Below are 26,046 nucleotides of genomic sequence, written 5' to 3' on the forward strand. Positions count from 1 at the left end.
CTGTAGAAATACATGTTGGGACAAAACAGTCAATGAGGCTGTCTACTGGAGCATAAAAAATATCCCAGTTTTCAGAAATATTTTTACCTTTCATCTCTGAATTCCAATCCCATTGCAATTTTTCAGTAGTAATAGCAGCAAAATCTGATTTATAGAATTTTTTAACCTGCATCCTATTGTTAACATCTGGTAAATTAGAATCCATAATTTCAGAAATGACACACGTGGATTGAGTTTCCCAGCTCTGGGGATGTTCTGTGACATTTAGTTTTTAATTAATTATGGAGCCAGACTACATCCAGTATCTTACTACATCCAGTATTCTTAGTTACAATTTATGAGTATTCCCAAGAGATAATCTCTGTCATGATATTATCTTCCAATTTATTAGATGATAAACATGCTTGCTTATTTATCATACTTACTGAAGTTTAATAAATGACTGAGTAGTATCATTTGTTTATACCCTAAATATCAATTCATTTGACCCTAAATATAAATTCATTTGAGATTCAAAAATAAACTAGGAAACCTTCTAAAATGCATACTTTCTTTGCTCCTGTATTAGCCCTAACCTTGTCCCTAATCTTGCTGTCTTTTCCCAACCTTATATTTCATCCTCTCATATCACTCAGCTAGCCATTTTACCTTCTCTCTGTCTTCCCAGTAGTCTCATGCTTTTTAGTCCTCATTTTTTCCCTCTCATACTCTCACTTAACTTGTAAATCTGTACCCACTGACTAACTGTGGTACCTCTACTACATTGTACCTTTATAGGGCTACTCACCTAGTCTGTCCTGCTTCTCTTGCTACTATTCTGCTGGTGACTGATTGTTTTTTTTCTTTTTACCAGTGGGTGTAGCCCTGTGCCGTTCACCCTTGCTATGCTTGGGCTCACTTCACTCCCCTACCCTACCCCCCATTTCCACCCACCCCATAACAATTTCCTTTATACCATCCACTCCCTCCCCTTCCTACCCTATCATCCACTGACAAACAACTTCCTGCCAAATGTAACTTACACCACTTCCTTCTTCATCATCCACTGACATACAACTTCCTGTCAAACTAAATTTACATCACTTCCTCCCCTGAACTATTATTACCCTATCCACAACTATCTACACTCATCCAAAAATGCAACACCTTATTATTACCACCACACTCCTCATTCTTCTCTCTACTCTCACCTCTTATCACACACACCTTTCCTATCCACTGTTATGCTCTCCTACCTCTTGCACCTATGATGCTCATTCAACTACATCCTTCTTTAATATCTCCCCAGCCCTGTTCAACCTCTCCACCTCCTGTCTTCATAAATTGGCTAGACCACAAATCCTCCCACCCACTTACAAACCTAAACCCAAACTGCACAAACTACATCTATATATTACTTTACTCTCTCTTCCCAGCAATACCTTACTCATATCTGGGGACATTCACCCCAGCCCTAGTCTCTCTCCCTCTCAACATAACCACATACCTCTCTTACCTTCTACATCCTCTCCCTCCTCAAACAACCTCAACCAGCCTAACACAATAAACTCATCCTTATCCAAGCACCTAACAATATACTCTCTAAATATTTAAAGCCTAACCAACAAAAGTCACTGAATTCCATACCTGGATAGCCCATAGAACCCCTCACATCCTTTCCTTATCTGACACTTGGCTTAAGTCACACATCAGTAATAATGAAATTCTCCCGCCAGGCTATAATATCTATTGCTGTGGAAGAGTCCCAAAAAAGGGGTGGTGTAGCCATCCTCCACTCTAATAGCCTCAACCTATCACCTTTCCCCACACCCATCCCTGACTTCCTCCCAGCTGAAGTTATCATCCTTTACTGCCACCTTAATCCTCACAAGAAATTTGCTGTTGCTTCCATCTACATCCCTCCCAGGAATAATTTATCCACCTTAGAGAATATCCTATACTGATTCTCCTAAAATCTACCCTAAGAAACCATCATCCTGGGAGATGTCAACCTAGTCTGGTCCAAACTTAAAATGGACTCTCCACAACTCAGTATCAACCTGCATGGTTTCCATCAACTGATATCTTCCCCTACCTGTCTCCATAAAAACTCATCTTCCAGCTCCATAATAGACTGGAATCTCACCAACTCCCCCCACCATTACCACAACCCCATTACCACCACCCCACCACTGTCCTAAGATATACCACCCAACCTCCCAAACCCCACCTTTACAGGGATTGTCACAAACTCTCTATCTTTAATATATCCCAGTTCAACTCCATTCTTTCTAGTATAGACTGGTCCATTCTTAGACAAATCCCTCTCAATGAAGCAGTCAACATATTCAATAGCATCTTCCTGAATACCCTAAACTCGATTGCTCCTTCTAGGAAGATTAGAATAAAATCCAATCATGCTCTCTGGCTATCTAAAGAAATCAGATGCCTTATGCACAAACGAGATAGTATGTGGAAAGTCTGGATTAAAACAAAGGAACTACCTCTTCGACACAAATATAAGCATCTCAGGAATCTTACTAAGAAACAAACAATTAATGACAAAAAGTCCTTCTATAACTCTGCACAGCTAAATAGCAAATCAAACCCTCAGAAGTTTTGGTAAACTCTAAACAGAATTGTTACTCCTGGCTGCCCCTCAACACCCTGCCCTTACCCAAACACATCCACTCTGGAAACAGCTACTCTCCTCAATAAACACTTTACTGACACCATCCAAACACTCCTACCTACCAACTCTAACACCACTTTTCTGCCTACCCCTCCCAACCCTCGATTAATAATCTATTCTCTTTACACCCAGTCCCTACTTCCTACATCAGATCTCTTCTTCAAAAGCTCAAATCCTGCTCCCCCTTCACTGATAACCTACCTCCTACCTTCCTCAAACTTGCTGCCGACTCCATTGCCTGTCCGGTATCTATCCTAATCAATAGATCAGTTCAGGAATCCACTATCCCTACCCTATGAAAATCCTTCTTCACTATTTCCCTGCATAAAGGTGGAAACTCTACAGACCCATCTATCATCCCATAGCCATCCTATCCCCTCTGTCTAAGATTCTTGAAAAATGCATACACTCACAGCTTCTCAACCACCTCCTTCAGCAAAACCTTCTCACTCCCACTCAGCATGGTTTCCGTCCTAACCATAGCACAACCACTGCCCTCTTATCCTTCACACATATCATTGACGAGGCCCTAGATAACAACAAACTCATATCTTGTATCTTCCTTGACCTTTCCAAGGCCTTTGATACAGTCTCCCATCCCCTACTGCTGTGTAAACTTGCAAATCTAAATCTGTCTTCTTCCTCTCTTGCCTGGTTCTCCAGTTACTTATCCTGCAGGCAACAAGCTGTCAAATGGCTTTCTTCCATTTCTCCATTTATATCTGTCCCTACTGGAGTAGCACAAGGTTACATACTGGGTCCTCTCCTGTTCAATGTCTTTGCCTATGATCTCTACACATCTTGTAAAAAATCCTCCCTAATCCTATATGCTGATGACTCAACCCTCATCTCCATCTCTGACAATATCTCTGAACTCCACACTCAAACTCAACATGCATTTCTATCCACAGAACAGTGACTGTCCAATAATTTACTTATCCTCAACCCCAAAAAGACCAAACTCTTACTCTTTCTTCCCCGATCTCTCACTCACTACAAATCCACCTTTGCTATCACATCCTCTAAGAAGACTATAATCCAACCCGAAGCTCACACAAATCTCCTTGGAGTTATTGTTGATGATGAACTCAAAATCAATCTTCACATGCTCCAATGCATAAAAAAGACACACCACTAACTTGTTTTACTGTATCTCAATAAAACATTTCTCACCACAAATGCCAGACTCTCCCTTGCACAAGCCCTACTCCTCCCCTCCCTACTATATGCTGCCCCAGTGCTCACTAACATTCAAACCACAGCCTTGAACAAACTCCAACATACCTACTATAAGATAGTTAGGTTTATGACTAACTCTCCATACAGTTCACATCACTGTCTTGCCCTAATCTCACTCCAGTGGCTTGAATTCCCCCAACTACGACTACTATCTCAACTTCAGATGTTACACTTTATTCTTTATAAGCCTTCATCCTGTCCTGCTCTCTCTTCCTTCATCTCTATCTATACCCCACCTCAGACTCTTCGTACCTCTAATCAGCAACTTCTGCACATCTACCAACCCCAAAAAACTGCAGGCAAACTCCTATATAAACACTCAATTGCCCAAGCTTGGAACAAACTTCCAAAAGATATACGTTCCACCATTCACCCATCACACTTTAAAGAAAAACTAAAACTTCATCTACTTAACTTCAGAATTTGCCCTTGTCAAGCCCCATCTTAAGCTCCCCTCCATTATACCTCACTTACTCCCTCCCCTTTCTTTTAAGTACTCCATTATTTTGGATTCTTACTAAAGTTACTAAATTAATACTGTTGGACAAAACTCTTCTTGTATATATGTAAATATATTGTTTATCTGTAAAAAAACATGTGCATGCATTTCTATTCTATTTTTTAACATTATTGTATAACAAATTTCTGTTTTACTTTTTGATTCGAAAGTTTGAACTTCTGTAATTTGTTTATGTATGGAGCATTTCTCCTTGAGTCTCCACTGAAAATGGGCCACAACCCCAGCTGGACACCTGGTTAACAAATGTCAATAAATAAAATAAACAACTAAGAGATATTTTCTTCTGAACCAGTCTGAAGAGGTGGCACCATAGATTCTTTTCTAAAGGCCACTCAACAGCAGACTTTTTTTCTGAAGCATTTGTTTTATTTATTTTAGGAAGTACAAGTAACAGCAGCCATTTAATACAAAAGTCAATATGAATCGTCTGTACAAAACTTTCAGAATCATAAAATCCAACCAATAACAACACAGAGGTATTCAGAAAGAAGCACAATGCAGTCATGCTGCAGTAAATAGTGTGAAAATGATGGCATGATGTGGTCTGACAGAGACTAGGTATGAAAAGTGCTGGACATAGTGTGGCCATGCAGGGGATACTGCTGTATAATGAAACCCAATAGTCATGATAGTATGAGTCACAGTGCAAGTGAGTGGACCATGCTGTGAGTGATCAGAGGACCTGGGACATTGGTATGGAGGCAGTGTGCTCAACACTATGCACATTTACATGCACATCAGTGCACCTCATAGCTGCCACACAGACACAGCTGGGAGCTCATGCAAGGGCTACACAGTGAAGTACAAGCTGATAACAGTATATAAATGGGAAGGTGATGGGGTGATAGGACTGTCAGAATGGGAGGGGAGATCAAGCAAAAAAAAAACACACAGAAGGACAGTAGGAGAGCAGTATGGGGGTGAAGGAAGAAGGGTATACTTTTTTTGTTGGACAGGTGCCCTCCAGAACCTTAATGGACCTTGCAAAATCATCACTTTAAATTAGTTCAAATGACAGGTCTCAGTGTGACAGTGAAATCCACTGAGCTTCTAGGTGCTTCCACTGATTAACACTTAAAATCTGACCTACATTTGAAAGTGGTCAATCTAGAAGTCACTCAGAAGCTTGTTTTTATTACTGAAAACTTCTCCTAACTGAATATGTCAGATCTCCTACAACTTGTATCTTAACAGCCTTCACTTTTTCAGCTCTTTTCTTTAGAACAGCACCTGTAATAGAAATGCAAATTTTGTGCTGGACTACTTTGTAAAATTCATCACTGTGTTTCAGTAGAAACCTTTCACTGGCACATTCATATCGTTAGACTGACACCGCTTTTGCTGAATTCCATTTCAGTGAGAATGTATATCTGAAATCAGTTCCAGCAAACCTCAAAACTAATTTTGTTTTTCAGGGGGGGGGGGGGCAATCCCAAGCCCAAGCCCCATGCACATCCCATGTTTGTTGGCATGTCCCACCTCTCTGAACTTAAATATACCTACTCTGAGGAACAGTGGAAAAAAGGGGGAATTCTCCACTATTACCGAAAGTAGTTTCAGTGAAACAGTATTCAGTGAAAGTGATGTTAACAGAATGACAAGTTCCCTTCAATGTCTTGAGTTCTCACAAGTCATGAATGTACTACTATTAGACATGCACTCTATATTATATATCCATATAAATGCACTTTGGATAGGACTTGCTAGAATTGTACATTCCGTTCAGAAATCTGCAGTCAAAAGAATTGACTTCTAGCTAAAGATTGCACCACTTACACCACAATTGCATATACACTAAACCATTTTGCGGAATCCATTTTTCATTTTATTGCTGTCAGATAATGGAACACCTTACAATACTCTACTTCTAAAATATTTTTAGTAACATTTGCATGGAGTATTTATATATAAAGTGGATCTGTGCAAGCTGCTGTGGAGTAACCTGGATCACCATTTATTATCATTTTCCATTCTCTCTTCAATTTTCTTTCTTTTTCCACTCTATTTTATTCTACCAGTAGTGTCTCTCTGTTAATATCATGGTATATATTCTATTGTATTTTCACCTCTGTTTATACCCTGAATTACATTCCTCATCGTTGACTTCTCTGAAACTTGTTGTATTAGTTTTATATTGCTGTTATTGATGCTCAATTGTTTTATGTGTATATATAACATTGTATTGCTTTAATTACTTCAGCACTGTTTATTGCATTTTTAAGTTTTAACTGCATAAGAGCTCATTGCATTATTGTTGGAAATTTTCACCCTGGGCCTCAACTGAAAATTTGCTATCTCCATCCATAACTTCCCATTTTACAAGAATGAATAAATCATAAATGACAGATCGACAAAAGGCTCAGTTACAGTACCCCATGGTCTCAAAACTGCTTGCTCATCACAGCCATCACCAATTGCTTCAGTGAGGCTGCAGTCTCCCTAATTTCTCCACTGACAGCTAAGAAAGAGAGTGTACTATATGTTGGTCTTTCTGCCAACTGATATAAGACTTTTCAAGAATAAGAGATTAGCAGCCCTTTCTCTTGCATATTCTCCTATTTAAAATCAGTGAATAAAACCAAATGTGTTTTAAATAAAACGTTAAACATAGGCAGTCCTTATCTCATAAAGTTAAGACAAACATGAAAAAGATTCTGTACAAGGGCAGTAGCCCAGTCCTGCTGTATTCAATTTGACTGTGTTTCCTGCAGCTTCGGGAGTTAAGATCTGTTCAGTTACTCAGCAAGTGAGAACCTGCCATCTTCCTGATTACCCCATCATTAGACAGCATAAACATGGGTGGATGCAGGAGAAGAAGCATCAATATGACATCAATTACCATCATGATCATATATGTTTGTAAACTGAAAGAATAAAAAATCTTGTCCTGACATCTCTTCTTAGCTGACCTCTGTGATCCTTACTTCAGAATATATTGTACTTTCTGGTTTGACTTTTCCCCCATGTTTCTGAAATTCCTTTGCAGGGTAGTTTTCCAGCTATTGTAGTTTGGGTGTATAGGGATCATATCTCTCTGGGACAGATGCCTGCCATATAGATAGCTACTGTTCAGAGGATCATACATTGGTCACATAGATGTTTGGGACTCCTTCTTTTGGTACCATGCAGAATTAACCACCTGATTCATGAAGCGCACCACTTGGGTAAGAACCTGATGCATGGATGATGTGACACAAAACATCGTCAACTTTTCCGTAAGGAAAAAATATAAGAATTTTATCAAAGTTGATATGGTGGATTTTTGTGTCTTAGAATGGAGACACAATACTGTCAATGTCAATTTCAGAGCTCCTTTCTCAGATGTTGTTTTTAGACAAATATGCATGGCTACAAAACCACATCTCTGGAATTTAATGGTTGTTGTCTGGATTCATCTGTGTAATCCTTTTGTGCAAAGTACTGAAGGAATTAGAAGAGGAGTGAGACTATAGAAAATGTTAAGCAAAATTCCACCCACCAGTTAACTTTCATATAAAATCCTCTCATTTTTGTCACAAACAGTACAAAAACAAGAAAGAAAACCAAGAGGAGCAGCAAGCCTAGAAATCTAAACACCAACAACAAGACCAAGGACCCCCAACATTACAGATCCTACAAACACATTAATGTATGATGGTCTCCCCCTTCACCTCTTTCATCCTGCCCACTCTGTCCTCTAGGAGGAAGAACTACCCATTTTCAGCTCCTTGCTAGACAGATAGAGAAATGCGTTGAGTAAAATTGCACAAAACTCTGTGGTGCAGCATCCATGATAAACATCTCTGAATAACTATTTAATTAATTTTAATAACCTATAACTGGGTAGTTGTCTTATTCAGTAAGGACCCATTTCAGCTATGACATGGGCTAGAGGAAGAAACACAGTAGTATACAACAGAAGTATATAAAATCATTTGAGAATATACAAGTACATTTATGCAGTTTCTAGCATTGTCTACATCTGGATCTCGATTGCTTGCTGGTCATTTACATAGTTAGGTTTTGATTCAGCTGCATAGTGATTTAGACTGCTTATAAAACATACATTCAGCAACAGGTCAAATTATAAGTGAGATCAATCACTTTATAGCCAGAACACTTTTGGTCACAGAACAGTCATGTATTTAACTGATAAAAGTTAATATACAGCAAGGTTCTTCATGATAAATGTGCTTACATTATACAATGACAAAATTCCCAGTAGACTTGTAGGTGTAAGGCCTTGTAGAAGAGCTCCTGCAGTATTGAAATCAGATGTAGTGACCGCAGGCTATTATACAATGGCAAAGTTCTCAGTAAACTTGTAGGTGTAGGGCCTTGTGGCAGAGCTCCTGCAGTACTGAGGTCAGATGTAGTGGCTTCTGGCTATTATAGAAAGACAAAAAGTTTTCAGTTTTAGTAATTTCTACAAAATACCTCTCAAACACATAGCTCAAGACATCTGGACAAAGCCTAAAATAATGGGGGGACAATGGCACAAAAATAGGGACAGATATTAAATAGTGCTCTTATACTCTTATAAAGTTGCTATATAATATGCATTTTCTGAAGGATATAAAGTCTTTAGTGACTTCAGTCCTTAGTAATTTGCTAGAAAACTACAAATTTTATGAAGAATAAGCCAACATGAGCCAAAAATCTGGACATTCTGCAAAATCTGGACAGTTGAGAGGTGTGCCCCAAATTTAAAGCTTCCTCTTAGTCTTTCTTCTTCTAGTTAAAGGACTGTGCCTTCCACCTTCTGTCTACTTTTATTAACCGGTAAGAAAATTGATGCAAGAAACATTTTATGACATGACCTGGGCCAAACAAGTAAATTTAATGAATACAACAGACTGAACAATGCAAATAACAGTGTGAGATCAAGAATCATGATACAATAAGAGTCTGTAATGAACGTGCTAGCAATAAAGCCATACACAAGAGGAGAAATTAATTTGTTTTATAAAGTTAAATGTTGAAATGATGTACAGAAAAAACAAGTATGCACATACTTCTGCACTGCGCCTATTGGAAATGTTCAAATACATAGTCATAAAGGCAGACATTTCTAACATAGTTGATAGTTAAACATTTACAATATCAGAATCTATACTATGAACTTGGGTTTGTGCTGTACAAACTGCAGATCTGAGGAACCGCCTGTGATAGGAGTGAAAGAGCTCATCTTTACCCCCCTTTATTGTTTTAACAGTTGTTTTAATAAATGAAAGTTTTAGTGGCGATCTGTGCTATATCAGCTGGAAATACTTATTCTGTGCAATTTGATTCTGTGGTTTGTCCAGCCTTATCTACATATCCTGTTTTGTTTTTACAGCTGAGATTTTACTTCAGCAGAACAAAACTGATAAAACAGTTAAATCACCTATTTGTCTCAGTTACACGGGACAAGTTGGGATGCTTGTGAAAAACAAACATTATCTAAATGGCTATCCCACTTCATTTGCTTGATTTTCTTTTCATGGTAAAGCTGTTCTTGGCCTTGTTGTGGTCCATTCTACTGGAGGGATTGCGACCGTCATGGCCTTTCTCGGGTGCAAAGGCTCAGCCCATTTTGGAAGCATCTGTCAGGTCATTAGACTGTATCCGTTTTAAGCAGCACAACTTAGCTTATGCATCCAGGGCTTGGGCAGGGCTTGCCCTGGCCATCCTTCAGGATCTGCTGTCTCCATAGCCTGCTCAGGGCCTAGCCACCCAATGGATCCTGAGCATTTGGAGTCTTAGTGAATAATACAGTAAACATAGTACATGTTGGTAGATGTTTGAAATCATTAATTGTTTGTAGTCCTATTATTATCTGCCATCTACTTTGTCTCTCTTCCTTTTTGAATCCTCGGTTTGGGGTGGATACCCTAGTCACCTTACCTCACACCTTTCCTCTATCCATTTCCAAGCACTGCTAGCACCCAGAGAGGCAGATTGGGTCTTGTGATTGGGTCACTTTTCCTTGTGGATTACTCTCCCATGTTCACTTGTTCTATGAAGCCTTGGCACAGGCCTCTTGATTCAGGCAGTACAAGAAAACTCTGAAGATGGCGTCACCTGATGCTCCTCTTAAACAACTGTAGAGTGCCAAATCACAGACAGAAGTTCTACCTCTCTCTCACTGAAAGGGCAAGCTGTAAAATGGCTGCTCCTTCATCATTGTACTTTTTAGCTCTACTAAGTATCGGTTTATTCATAGTTAACAAATTCTCCAATACCTTGAAGACTTCCTACAGTGCCTTGGACATAGACTGTAACTTCTTGCCAGATTCTGTTATAACAATGTTAACTGCATAAAGCAAACTATCTGAGGGAGACTGCAGAACAGGTGACTATTACATCTTTGTGTTGCCTATTACCATGTTTTTTGCTTGTTCATAGTTTCAGAGATTCAAAGGTGTGTCAGTCTGCTGAACATTACAAACCTAACCAATAACTCTTATTCCAAATTTCTCTCCGGATTCAAGGAGGGCAAGATGGGATGGGTCTGGGAGAAGTTAAGACTGCCCATCCAATTATCTAGGTTTACCTTGAAAAGATGGCAAGGGTGTTACTCTGGTTGACTTGAAGTAGAAGTTTGTTCCAGAGGTGAGGGATATCTTCGGATATAAATCTCTCATGCCAACATGTCTTACATATCTGTTAAAGGTTTAGGTCCTTTATATGGGTATTTGGAGAACCATTTTTCCATGAAAGAATAGGAGCTCAAATACAGTTGGATCTGTCATGGCTTAAAAAGCTAGACACAGATCCCACAGAGTAGTCTATAACAGACTGAGTACAGAGAGAGGGTTGCCAGTGCATCTTGTTAACTTAAGATTTTATCTTTTATATTATTAATCTCAGAGGTCTCACACGTTGAATGATATCTTTAGACAAATCATGCTAAAAGCAGCATCATATTCAATACCTGGTCTTATGAGATACAAGTAAAGGGTAATTAAGGTTTCTTTGGATCTAGAGGAGATGCCTTTGGAAATTTTTGAACCAGATAGAAGTTTTCTGAAGTACTATTGAGACATGATGGTCATAACATAAGAGTGCCTAGATCCCTCATAGCAGTGTCTGATTAGAGGGGTGTGTCACCAATGAGGCATGAAAAATTGTTTTGTTTACCAGAATGAACTATACTACATTTTTCACATTTAATTTAAAACCATTGCCCATGCAGCAGTTATTAATGTGGTCTAACCCATGTTGGAGCAGCTGAGAGTCACTGGAAGCTTGAATAACAACATTCCAGTTTACAATGATCTGCAAATTTAGATAACCATAGGACAGGCGTGTTGGTGTGAATGTTTGATTAATCGATGCCAAATAAGAGAGGTCTAAGAAATATATGCTGAATAGGAGATGGCCCAGCACTGATCCCTGTGGCACACTAATGAATACAATTTATTGTTGAAATGTGGAGAGGATTATTGAGTAGTCTTTATAGCAAGTGTCAGTGACCACTGTGATTTTGGTAAAACAGAGAGTAGTCTAGATTTCAAGTTGGGCCCATTTATTGCTAAGGTTATATGTGTTTAAATGGGCTATAGACAGAACTTCAGAAGTCAAGGATGTGGGTCAGGTGGTGGCATAGGGACCAGGATTTAACTCTTAATTGTCAAAGGTTTTATATTCTGGAGATAGAATGATTCCATTAAAGGGATAATGCATACTGAGTAGTTTGTCCACCATGCAGGCAATATAACTTGGAATGTTATTTTTCATGAAGGGCTTCACCGATTAGTTGTAAGTTTGGCATGGATATTGCAAAGTAAAAGAGTAATAGTGATAGTATACATAACTCTACTATAAACATTGCTGCTTTGTAGAATGCTTGTTAATGTGTTTGTAAATACTGTTTTTTTATAGTATCCTTAACTCTAATGTGTAATGTGTATAGATGGCTTGGGATGTGTGTGAGAATACTCATTTATTATTGGAAGAGGGGGATTAGGGTGGAGATGTAGCTGTATGGAGTGAAATGATGTAGGAGTGGAACTGAGTGGGGGTGTAGGGTACAGAAGCTGTGCAGAGCAGGAATTCCCCTAGGTAGTTGTGCTTACCAAAACATTCAAGCCGTAATGGAAGAAGCTTGCCTTCTTATTCACTAAGATGATGACAGTAGGCAAATATATAATTATTAATGTGAACTGCTACAATTGCTGGCTGATGCTATCATCTATCATCTGCTTTATTCTTTCCCACTCCCATAGCGTCTTTTTCTCATGTCTGTATACTTTGTTATATATCCAGTATTGTTTCTCTCAGGTCCTGACACATTCTTCTCTGCCTTACAATTATTATATTTTTATTAGTTTTGTTTGGAATCTTTTTCTAGAGTTCACTTCACTCCTTTTCAGTTCTGTTTTTTTTTTCCTTTTTGGCATGTAGTCTGTGCTTATTTTTATGTGGCTGCCCTGTATGCCTCTTCTTACTCTCTTTACTGGTCCATTCCATTCTTTGCTGGTGTCTGTCTGCCTAATAGTTTAACACAGAAGGTAAAGACTGTGAGCTGCTGATGGGCATCATCTTGCAGTCAAGAGTTTGATTCCATTGGTCTCTCTTTGCATACTGTGTGACTCTGAGCAAGTCACTTTACTATAAAGCACTTCCTGGTTATCCCTGAAAAATGGCTTCTTCCTAGTGAGCTGACCTGGTTAGCAAATGAAAAAAAAAGTAAAATAGGGGTTGAGCAAGCATAATATATGTTTGGAACTTTGCTTTTTTAGTCTTGTTCAGTCTGTCCACTTCAAGATCCCGGTTTTCTAGGGGTTCACTTGTTTTTGTATTTTTCAGAAAAAAAACTCTAATTCCTCTTCTGGATTTTTTTTCCATTATCTCAATTATTCTTAGATTGTCCTTTCTACCCCTATTCCACTGCATGTGTGGCTCAGTTTTTTAGTTTTTGCACATCAATATTCAAAATTTTGAGTCTGCCTCTGCAGTTTAATTAATCTTACATGTTCTGATTCTCCTTCTTGCTTCTCTGCTGCTCCTGTCAACATTTTTCCATCAGCTGAGTCAATTTTCCTGTGGTCTTTTCTTTCTTCCTTTCCTTTTTTTGGTCCATTGTTTCCCTTCTTCTTGTGTGGACACGTTCTTTTCATTGCTTACCCCCCTTTTCCACTTTTCTTCCTTGAATTACTAATTTTTATTCTTTTAGGTATGATCACAGTTTGAAACTAAATAACCATCTTAGTTTAGCTCCTCACAAGAAGTCCTCCTTATATTTGAGTACAAGCTGTTTGACATTCAAGGTGGTATTTCTTGCAAGCTTCCTCCATATCTGTAAGTGAAATTGAAAGAAGACTAAATAGTGTGGCAAATATAAGTAAAATAATCTATAATTTTGCAGGTGTGCAAGACCAGACTGACCCACCCACAGTTCTATATTCTAAAGCCAAGGTCATGCATATTACGGAGCATGGAGTACATAATGAAAACTACAAATATTTCCCACTCCCAGAAGATTATGTGACCTCCAAATTACAGTATAAAGTAAGAGGATGTATGAGGATGATGCAGCCCCCCCCCACACACACACACTTGTGGCATTCATGAAGACTTCCTCTCCCTTTTGTATTTCATTCTACAACTAGTATCATATTTTTGTTTCTCATATGCAGGTTTGTTTCAGGATTAATCTGATATGGTACTTGAGATCTTCTCAGATGATATTTTTGCAGTCATTGTTTTCGTTGTCAGCCTTATGCCATGGGATGGGTTCACTACAACCACCTGATCCCCAGTTCTTGAATGCCACAGCCAAGGACTCGAGCAGCTGTTACCGTACGTGAGAAGCTGTTCATGCTCAAACTCAAATATAAGTGCTCAAACTGGAATATAAGTTCAGCCCATCACCTGCCATACCATCTGCTCTCATCCTGGGAGATGAATTGAAGGAAATGCTTGCAGACCAGGTAAGGGGTTTGTGAAAGGAGCAGGGAGGGTGCTTTAGGTATAGGAAGGGGGATGGGGAGTCCAGCACAGACTCTAGGGTTATGAGAGGGATTGGGAATTTTATTTTTAGAGAGTGATCTGGAAACTTTTGAATTATGGAGTGGGATAGAGATTTTAGATTTAATAAGCAATTGTAGATGGAAGGAGTTGGGAATTTTAGATTTAAGGAGAGATTATAGACAGGAGGGGCAAGGGGATTTTAGGCTTAGGCAACAGTCGGAAATTTAGGTGAAGAGAGGGGATGGTGATTTTAGGTTTAAGGACTGATTGGGGCTTTAGGGTTGTGGAGGAAAACAATGATTTTAGGTTTAGGGAGTGATTATGGATGGGATGGGGATTTTAGGTTAAGTGAGCAATCAAGAATGGGAGAGGGAAGGTAGCTTTAGGTTTAGGGAGTGATCAGACTTTAGGATTAGGGAGCAGAAGGGGACTCTAGGTTTAGGGAGTAACTGGAACTTTAGGGTTAGGGAGGGGAAGGGAACTCTAGGTTTAGGGAGTGATTAGAACTTTAAGGTTAGAGAGGTGAAGGGGACTTTAGGTTTAAGGGGGATGGGGGACTTTAAGGTTAGGTAATGGGTTGGAGTTGTTAGGGTTATGATTAGAGTTCTGGTAGGGATAGTAAACGTTGTGGGGGAAGAGTTATTGGAAGGTAGATGACTTGCCAACATGAGCAAGTGACAGCCAAGATGTGTGTCTCGAGCACATGTAGAAGACTCCTGTGAGATCCTTCTATTATTTGGAGCTGTGCTTCATTTACTGGGTTACCTAGTAATGTTAAAATATTTCAGCCTGAAAGGAATCCTATTTAACTGACCATGTCTGGGACTGGGATGTAACACATGTATTTTATAAACTCAATGTATCTCAGTATATTAAGCCACTGCATCATGTTAACTTTTTCAGGATGGAATGACATAGGGATATACAGCAAGCAACTTTGATTAAAGCATTATCTATCTTTTACATAGTAAACTTTATACTATTATTTTTAACAGGTGGAATGTTTTTATGAGAAAAATGTATTTTATAATATTCGTCCCAACAAGACTTTGGAAAAACTTTACATGGAGAATGGCAAACAGCTTGGGATTGAATTTACAACTGATAAGAGTACTTTGAAGAGTCTGACAGGTAATAACATAGTGACAATAGAACTTTTCATTTACATCAGTAATAATGATTTATTGATAAACACTGTGTATGTGCATGGAGGGTTACATTTTAGGCTGTATTAGTTACAGTGCTTAAGATCTCAGTGTCAGGTAACATATCTAAGGAGTCTGTACTGGGGAGTATTTTAGTTGGGGGAAACGGAAGGCATCTGTGAGGTAAAATCTTGTGACCAAATTAGAAGCTGTCCCAACTGAAGCTTCCACTTACCAGGATAGAGAACAGTTTGATATTTTAGAAGTGGAAAGAAAATGGATATTCTTATGTGCAGTTAAGTGTCAGAGCTGAGGATTTATACTGTATTTTCAGATACAGTAGAGAGTCGATTATCCGAACTAATTGGGACCTATGGTAGTTTGGATAATCAAACTGTTCAGATAATCATACTTACATTGAAACGGATAAAAAAATGATAAAATCTTGTTTTTCTTTGCATGCAGGGAATACACATTTCAACCATTCAGTGATTCCATTTGGCAATAAAGAATACTTTTCACACATGAGCGGGCTACAAGCTCAAAAAACATGCACAAGCAAATACATATAACATTTACATATTCAGACTTATGATTTTTCGTACCCAAAAACTTTGGAAGACTGTGTTTGGATAATTGACGTTTCGGATAATCGACATTCGGAAAATCGACTCTTTACTGTAATATGACCTCACAAAATCTAAATATGCATTCATATGCATGATGTTTTACTTTTTAAATTTGCAAGGTCATAACTGACTTGCATTTACTATTTCTTCTGTAAGTACTGTCAAAGCATTATATAGTTGCCATGCAAAACTGGTTATCATTTTTGTTTCTTCCTTTTATTTTTGAGATTACCTTTGCAGGATACCCCTATGAAAGCCACCTGGCCCAGTAAGATTTGGATGAAATACTAAAACCATGAACAATAAAACCTTGAGACCATAAGAATAAAATGTTACAAAGACAAACATTTAAAAGATCACACAACACACTAACGATATGTATAACATCAAATCCAAAGGTTGCAGGATACATCGATGTGCAATTCACGAGTATAACCCACAGCTGAGGCAACACTCTTGTATGTCATCATGTAAATCCACCAATGAAAATAATGTATTATTAACATTTCTGCCCCTTTTTGGCTTCTTGTCAGTTGTTATGCATTTTCTTAGCAACTGGGAACGTCTGTCCTAACATCAGCATATTTCAGCGATCACAGCACCAAACTGCACATTCAAGAATAACAAAATATCGAATGTAGTTCCAGTTAAGGAAACCAATATTTCTGCTGTGATTGCTGGAATACACTGACTTTAGGAAGCATGTTTATGATTGCTAAGTAAACATATACCAACTGACAAGAAGCCATACAGGGACATAAATGTTAATAATACATTGCTGTCATTGATGGATTTGTGTGGTGACGTGCAAGAGCATCATAAATTGATTTAATTTGGCTGCAGCTTTTGGATTCAATATTATATGTTCCATTAATGTGTGGTGCAATATTTTAAAGGTTCATGCTTGTAGCATTTTGTTCTTTTGGTCTCACTGTTTTAACATTCGTGGTTTTGGTATTTCATTTTTGTAACATAGACCCATTGTAGTGAAAATTGGTGCAAGGCTCTTACTCATATTTTCGATGTACATTAATGCTGGCATTTGGCAGTGTGATAGTACAATTCCCAAATGCCACATCATCGCTATTGCATGATACAAATCAGTGTGATGCCATTCTGTGCTGTGAAATAGTTTAGCAAAGCTGAATGCAACTGAACATTTAGCTATGCAAAGCTCACCTTATATATGAGACTGCACTGGAGATGCATAGCATGGGAGCCAGGTACAAACTGTAATATTATGGAGAACAACCAGGTGTTGTGGTTTCAGGAGCTCAACAGTCCCAACTTCTGTTGTTTGTCTTGTGTACCTACTCATTGATATATATATATATATATATATATATATATATATATATATATATATATATATATATATTCTGTTTATATATATTTTTTTCGCAACAAACAGAATTTATTGAACAGTAACTTAATCAAATATTATAGAATGATCAACAAGGAAATAGACAACCAAAGAATGCACACACTTAATAAATGCTCAAAACGTACCACTAAACTAGAATGCAGTAGAGCACCTTTTAAGCTATGAGGTGTATATTAAAGCAGACTCTACTGTCATGTTCATAGGTTCATAGGTTCATACTAGGCTATTTGCCCTAGGGCATTTATAAGCCTAGCCAGAATGTGTTTGGCTTTCACCACCCATTTTAAATTTATTTTGCTATGCCCTTTTTCGAGGTTAGTATACTGTGCCTCTGTCTAACAGTGACACAGAAGTGAAACCCGGGGTAAACCTACTATCTCCCATCCACTCATCAAGATTCCTCTTGAAGAGAGTCAATGAGGGACTCTGCCTAACCTGGACTGGGATTTTATTGAAGGGAGCCTCTGGGTTATGGATTATACAAACAGTTAGTACAGTAAGTTCACTATATAGATTTGAAACAAAAAACAACATTGGTGTTGTTTGCAGGAAATGATCTTGTATTCGTGTGCATACCTCTCAACCTAATAGCATAAGAAATCTGGACAAAGCCAAAAATAATGGGGGTTCAAAGGGCCAGAAATAAGGAGATATTTTAAATATTGTTCTTATAAGCTTAGAAAGGTGCTAAAATAAAGGTTTTGTGTTATAATGCATTTTTTGAAGGATATTGCATCTGAAACATCTGTCATTATTTAGTGACTTCAGTCCAAGCACCTATGTCCGTTATGGACAGGGGCAATCTGTAACATCTCAAGGCATAGGCACAAACCCATGCCCTCCTCACGCCCCTTGGTGCCTTATATTGGGCAACATTGAGTTATATTGACTAGGCTTTTTAGGGCTCTTAAGCCATTAGCCTAGTAATTTCCTACACTACAAATTTATGAACCCATGATCTGCCAGAAAACCACAGATTTTATGAGACAGACTAAAAAAAATTTGAGGAAAAAATCTGGATATTCTGAGAAAATCTGGACAGTTGAGAGGCATGTTCTTTTGTCTGTATTTGATGAACCAATTAGATTGTGAAACTATACCAGCACAGACACCTCCATACACACAATGTTTGCATACTGTACTCGTAGCTATAGCTGGCTCATCTAGCACCCATTACCACTCCATGATCTGGTGCCCCTAAACTCTATGGCCATTACTTGAATTAGTGTTCCTCACTAAGGAGCAACAAGAGGACTCCATTCCTTCTTGGTTTGTGCCCCTCAAATCAAACTTGAAGAGCAAAAAAGCAAAAATAGGAGGACTGATAGATCCTCTCTCCCCCTCAACTCCAAGTTTAGGAGCAAAAAAAAGTCTTCTGTTTTTAAAAGCTGCAAAAAAGAATAGCAAGCTGATGGATACCTTTTTAACAACCTGCTTGCTACAAGTCATACTGCACAAAAAGCACTGAAGCAAGTGCTTCAGTTCTGACAGTAAAAGCAGTATATTTTATTTCTGTACCAGCATTCAGAAATGCCGGTATAGAAATGAATGCCTGTACTACACTACTGAGTGGTCATCATTTGCAGATTGAGCTCATGTACACCTTGCACCTAGGGTGGCTACCTCCTACACCTCACCCTGTTTACGCTTCTGATTGCACTAACCCCAACTGGTATTGGACAACGAACAAGAGATGTTAATTAGAGTACTGAACTTCCACAGATTATAGCTATACTTTGTTTAGCCTCTCCTGACTACTACTAGAGACTACAAGCAGACATGTTCATGTATTCTGCACAGACGCACTTTCTCTCTGTCTCTCTTACACACACACACACACACACACACACACACACACACACACACACACACGCACGCACGCACACACACACACACACACACACACACACACACACACACACACACACACACACAAACATGATTGTACATTATCTACAGTGTGAGCAGTGTGAAACTACTCTGATTCAAAATCTACAGACTCTCCAACTGAAATGGAAATGCTTGTGCAACTAACTTGCTGCATTCGCTTATGCATTTTGTGCACTGTTTTGTACAAGAATTGTCCAGTACAGACACAGACATCTATGGATTACTGTACTAGGCAAGTCACCCCCCCCCCCCAGAGCAGTGCACTGGATTGTTACGTGCCCTCATTAGGATAAGGACCACTCCCCAACTGATATGTTTACATGCAACATTGTACCTCTAGCTGCTTAGCAGGGCAGAGATGTGCTGCTCGACACTGAGTGTGAAGAAGAATCAGGACAGACTTTTCTAGTATGCAGGACAGTTTACACTGCTGTGTGTGCAACACAAATTGTCTATGAATGCCTCCCATAGTTTCTTCCAGTTGTGAACCTATATAAATGTTTCAACCATACTCCCTATAGACTGAGTTCAGTCCTGGTCACCACAGTTGGGGTGAAGTATTTTACTGAGGTATTTTGGTGGACTGTTTATTTCACAGTAAAAGGTAATTCACGCAGGAGGACTTGTGAGTTAGGGCTTTTGTGTTAACTACTAGTATCTCTATCTTTACTAAGATGCAGCCCAGACAGGGATGCCAACTCCCCCAGCATAGCAAGCACTAACTGGGCATCTTGTCCTAGCTCTTGAGTTAGAGTAATGCATTCATTAATGAAAAAGAGGGCATCAGCTTTTACCCCATGTAGTAATCAACCAGATGCTGCTGGGTTATAGAAACATCTATTATAAGGTTCTGTAGCAAGTTGGAAAAGTGCAGGTGACAGTGGTTAGTCTTGTCTCATTTCATTATTACTTAAAAGGGGAGGAGAATATGGAGGTAGTGAGTACAGCAGCTTCAAGGAGACTGTATAAGGCCTGCACTGCTCAAACAAAGTGGATATTGTAGTACAGCTGCTTCAGGGAGAATGTATAAGGCTTGCACTGCTCGAATGAAGGGGGTATTGCAGTACAGCTGCTTCAGGGAGAATGTACAAGGCTTGCACTGCTCAAACGAAGGGGGTATTGCAGTACAGCTGCTTCAGGGAGAATGTATAACGCTTACACTGCTCAAACAAAGGGGGTATTGTAGCACAGCTGCTTCAGGGAGAACGTATAAGGCTTGCACTGCTCGAATGAAAGGGGTATTGTAGTACAACTGCTTCAGGGAGAATGTATAAGGCTTGCACTGCTGGAATAAAGGGGGTATTGCAGTACAGCCGCTTCAGGGAGAATGTACAAGGCTTGCACTGCTTGAACGAAGGGGGTATTGCAGTACAGCTGCTTCAGGGAGAATGTATAAGGCTTGCACTGCTAAAATTAAGGGGGTATTATAAACTACTTTATACATGACAAGATGGAATCAAAGGCCTTCGCAAAGTCTACACAATTGCTGCTGCAGGTGTTGTGATTATTTTAAAGCTCTACATGTATAGCTATAGTGTATATGGGTGATCCGTACTAGAATATTACAGGATGAAGCCTACTTGGGTTAGTAAGATAAGGTATGGTAGACTGTACTGAAATCTATTTGCCAGTATCTGTGTGTACAGTTTAACATCTGTATTCAGCAGGGAAAAGGTTGGTAATTCTATACTTTCAAGGAATCTTTGCTGGGTTTGGGCAAAACTGTGATCACTGATATTAGAGAAGATGGGTTTATTTCACCTTCATTTTTAAAGGATTGGAACATTAATAAGAGATATGATAAGGGGTCAGATATGAATTTATACAGTTCTGTGTATATCCCATCCAGATCCAGGGTTTTTCCTGCCAGCATATTTTTAATAGCAACATGTACCTCTTCTGCCATGATGGGTTCCCCATATTAATCTTTTTGTGTCTTTGAGAGGGTTGGCAGGATATTGTCTCTAAGTAAGTTTGGAATTTTCTTCTCTCTTGGTGCTATTACCCACAAGAGCCACATACATCCTTGGATAAAACTGAGTAAACTCACTTGTTTAGCTCTTCTGTTTTGCTTAAGAGCATTTTGGAGGAGCCACAATGGTTCTCTGCCTACGTTTTTGTTTAGCAGTAAATGCTATCACTTTACCAGGCTTATCCCCAAATGCTAATGCTCTGGTTGATACCCTTTCAAGGTATAATTGTGCTTATAAATTTTTCAGAGTGCTAAGCTATATGTGCAGTGATTTATATTGTTTTAAGTTACCTTTGCTATGGGACACTACTTTGTTTACATGGCAAATGAGCATTAGAAGGAGCAGGAGGTGCAATTTTTTGACAAGTTTTCTACTCCAGGAGGGAGAGATGTGTTTTACTAGTGATCTGACACATGCTCAGTACTGGAGACTTTGCTATAATCATGTGGCAGATTGCTGTTACAATTCAGCATAGAAGAAAGGTGTGGAGATAACTGACACTATATGTGGTGATGCACGTACAGCTAAACATAGCTAGGGCAAACACCCCCCCCCCACACCTTGTAGGACAGCATATACAATGCTATTGGCTGCTTTACTCTGAGCAATGTTCCTTCCCAACCTGCCAATGGAGTGGGCCCAGAGCAAGGGGTAGTACTGGGGATACAAAGGACCAAATAGAGCTCTAGGTACAACTCTTGAGAACAGTTGATATTCAACTAGAGGGTGTGTAAAAAGGGCCAAACAAACAAATGAGAAAATAAGTAAGTAAATAAATAAGTTTTAGAGACTGTTTCTTTTACTTAGGATATATGCGCATCTACCTTGCTTAAATATTTTGGTTTAGCCCATTGACATGGGTTTTGTAATTCTGACTTGCGTGAGTCCTACCGTACTTTTATAAGAAAGCTTCCAAATGGATTGCAGTTTACACATTTTGTGAGGCCCTTCTTTATAACTGACATCAGGCCCTTATTCTTTAAAACTGGTAGGCCTAATCTCCATGGCTTATAGTGTTTTTTACAGTCATGTACAGAAAGCTGGCATTTAACTGCGAGGTGGTCTGTTGATGGGGCTAGTAAAATTTCACCTTCCTTTATATCTTGCACTGTTTCCTTAGAAACTAACCAGTAACCCAGGCAGTTAGAGATGGAGTTGTTTGATGCTGTAAAAGTGTTCTCTTCCTCCTCTGGGCATAGAGAACTCCAAATGTATGTTAGCCCTACGTGTAGATGCCATGTTAATGGCCATCTTGCAGCATGTGTGCCTCTCTGATGAGGGTCCTGTTGTACATCTGACTGAGTCTGTTATTGTGATAAAGTTCCCTGCTACAGAGATTAAGTATGTTCGTTCTCTTCTACCACAGACTGTGGCAAAGAACTCTCTGAAGAGTTAGAGCGAGTCCACAATATTTTACCTATGGTAACTTGGGGTCTAATGGTGGCCTGTGGTGTCCTCCCTTCTCCCATTTCCTGTGTTCTGCAATCCTCTAAGCTAGAGATTCCTTAAACAAGATGACCATTTGCACTTTAGCATTGTAACTGAGATTGCAGTGGCTTAAACCCTCCTAGAAGTACCTCTTCGGATGCCATATTTACATTCAGTTTCACATTTTTGATTTCATAGAACATCAGCCTTTTTCTCCTTAAAACATTGTTTAAATAATCTTCTCTTTTTAGAGGGAGAGGTAAACTCCTTAAAATTAATAGAAACAGAAATTTCATTAAGATTCCCACAGAGTGAAGTGTCCTTTGTTGACATCCTAACAAGGATGAGGCAGCATTTGAAGTGAAAGACAAAAGAAGTGTTGGACAGTAAAAAGAGATACTGTGACTTCTTTAGACTGGAAGAACCTAAACCCACAGTACAGCCTCAGTTTAAAACCTTTGTTGATTCATTTGCAACAGCTCCTCTGCTACAGGATTCCCAACTCATGATGCCTGAGAAGCTGGACAGGTTCTACAGGAACCTTCAGACATCAGTTCCTCTAAAGGAACCCAATGGAGGACTCCACAGTGATTTCCTTGCAGGCATCTAAAATGACAAATTGTTCCTGGACCCCAATATCTTACAAAACATCAGAGAGAAGAGTGCCCTAGACAGAACTGGTAAGGAGATATACATACACTTCATCTGCACTGATATTCCAAGCAATAATTTGCCAAAACCATATCATAAAACACCACAGAGATATCTTAATGTAGATTGCAGACTTATGTACAAGAAATTTGGGGTGAGCCACTTACGTCTTAGATCCTGAAACTTTTTTCAGCTCTCCAAAGGAGTTGAAAAGCATGCAATTAAATGTGGTTAAGTCATTGCAGATGCCAAAGGTTACATTGTCAGATAGTTTCCCTGGCTTAAGGGGCATGCTTTATATTAAAATGCTAAATTAGAACACATAATAGCCCATTTAAACTGACATTCTGTCTTTGGAAAACCATTCTAAGTCATCTTTAAAGTCTAGAAGTTGGTGTAGAGGGTTAAAGCTGTGAGCTGTAGTTCCTGTAGCACAGGATTTGATTCCTTCAGCCCTTGTTTACCTACCATGTGACCTTGAGCAAGTCTTGTAATCAGCCATTGCTTTAGGATTGCCCCTGAAAAAGTACTGTGTGTCTATTGGGCATACCTAATTAATAAATAAGTATATTATTATCAAAAACAGTTGGAAATAGGGCAATGTTACAAAGCTAGGGAAACAACATTTTCTCCTTTGATTACACAGCACAGTAAAATCTATCCATCAAAAACTTGTCTATTTTGCAGGGATCAACCTAAGGGCCAGCAGCCAAAGGCTGAAAATCAGAGAAGAAGCAGACTTGGCATAGGAAAAAAAAAGAGAATACAGAGAAGCAGCAGGAAGTGGATCCAACACTCTTTTCAATCAACTATGAGTTAGAACTCTCTCTTCTCACACTCTTCCTCCTTCCTCTCCCTACTTCCTGCAGTAAGCTATCCTAGAAGGTAGAGTAAGCCAATTCTGTGACTCTTGGACAGGTGTGTATCCCTCATTGGTAAGATCAGACCATAAACTAATCTCACTGGATATTCACATCCTGACCCCACCCCCTGCCCAGAAAACCACAGTGAAAAACTTCTCTAAAGCAAATTTCACACTCCTCAAAACCGAGGTGGAATCCTTCAAAGCCCCCGGGCTTGTGGAAAATACGGCCCAGACAGCAGAATCCTTTATAAATGCATTCTATGAACACCATCAGGAATGCATGGATCATGCAATCCCAAATAAAACCAAGATCCAATCCTCCAAAGGCAGGCGTCCTGTCTGGTGGACCCCAGCCATAAACAAACTATACAATAGAAGGAGGAAGCTACTACATGATAGAGCAAAATCCAAAAAAGGGAAGACATCTCTGATCAGTATTAGCAAAAAACTACGGGCACTCATAAAGTCGTCTAAGGCCAGCTTCGAGAGAAAAATTGCACAGGACACTAAGGATAATCACAATGCTTTCTTTAGTTATGTTAGGAACCTGGGTGGGAATTCCCAGATATGCTCAGAATTAGTCCAAAATGACAAAAGATACACCGAACCCACAGACATTGCCAACATCCTAGCTGACAGGTTCAGTGCAAACTTCTTCCCCCCTCCCCACCAAAAGGGCAAATATTTATCCCAGCAGAGTGCTGCCCCCCCTGACATCTCTGATGCTCAGGTAAGAGCCGCCCTCTCCAAAGCAAAAAACACAGCATCAGTGGGGCCATACGGTGTCCCAGGCTGCATCCTACATGAACTCCAAGAAGAGCTAAACCCAAACATAAAACTACTGTTCAATCTCAGCCTTACTACAGGATATGTACTCAAAGAGTGGCGTACAGCAACAGTGGTCCCTCTCCACAAAGGTGGTGCCTCAACAGATCCTGGAAACTATCGCCCCATAAGCCTTACTAGCTTGGTCTGCAAAGCTATGGAAAGGATCATCACGGACCTCATAAATAAAGATATTGGGGACCTACAGATGCTAGATCCTACCCAGTTCGGCTTCATCATGGACCTCATAAATAAAGATATTGGGGACCTACAGACACTAGATCTTACCCAGTTCGACTTTGTTAAGGGCAGATCCTGCCTCTTAAACCTGGTCAATTTCTTTGAAACAGTCACCAAGGCCATTGACGAGGGGAAGGTGGGCCACACAGCCTACCTGGACCTCAGAAAAGCCTTCAATACAATACCCCACTCGGGCATTATAGATAAGCTCACCAGCTTAAATATAAACCCCTATGTCACTAGATGGGTTACAAACTGGCTCAAGGACAGAACCCACATGGTTAGAATTGCTGGAGCCATGTCAGACTCCAAACCAGTTACAAGTGGCGTCCTACAAGGCTCAGTCCTGGGACCTCTCTTGTTTGGTATATATTTCTCGGAGGTACAGGCCAACACGAAAGGACTGTGGCTGACCAAGTTCGCAGATGACTGCAAACTGGGTGCCATAATCGACTCTCCAGCTGACACAAGCATCCTCCAAAAGGGCCTCATAGAAACAGACAACTGGTGCCAGAGCCATGGCCTCAAGCTAAACTCCAAAAAGTGTATAGTCATCCCCTTTGGAAAAAACAAAGTGCCCACAAATTACCACATAGGTGGTAATCCATTAAGTACAGAAGAAGTAATTAGGGACCTGGGGACCCAAGTTG

General features: G+C 39.5%; 1 protein-coding gene across 1 annotated transcript in view; it reads left to right on the forward strand.

Annotated features, from left to right (window-relative positions):
• LOC122798239 (peptidase M20 domain-containing protein 2-like) overlaps positions 1-26,046 on the forward strand; it is a 326,617-nt gene that overhangs the window by 213,743 nt on the left and 86,828 nt on the right. Inside the window, exon 5 of the mRNA XM_044067026.1 lies at positions 15,362-15,497. Coding sequence (XP_043922961.1) covers positions 15,362-15,497 — 136 coding nt within the window. The remainder of the gene's footprint in view (positions 1-15,361; positions 15,498-26,046) is intronic.

The sequence above is a fragment of the Protopterus annectens genome, chromosome 1.part0 (assembly GCF_019279795.1).
Source record: "Protopterus annectens isolate FY-2018-M chromosome 1.part0, PAN1.0, whole genome shotgun sequence".
Taxonomy (NCBI): domain Eukaryota; kingdom Metazoa; phylum Chordata; order Ceratodontiformes; family Protopteridae; genus Protopterus; species Protopterus annectens.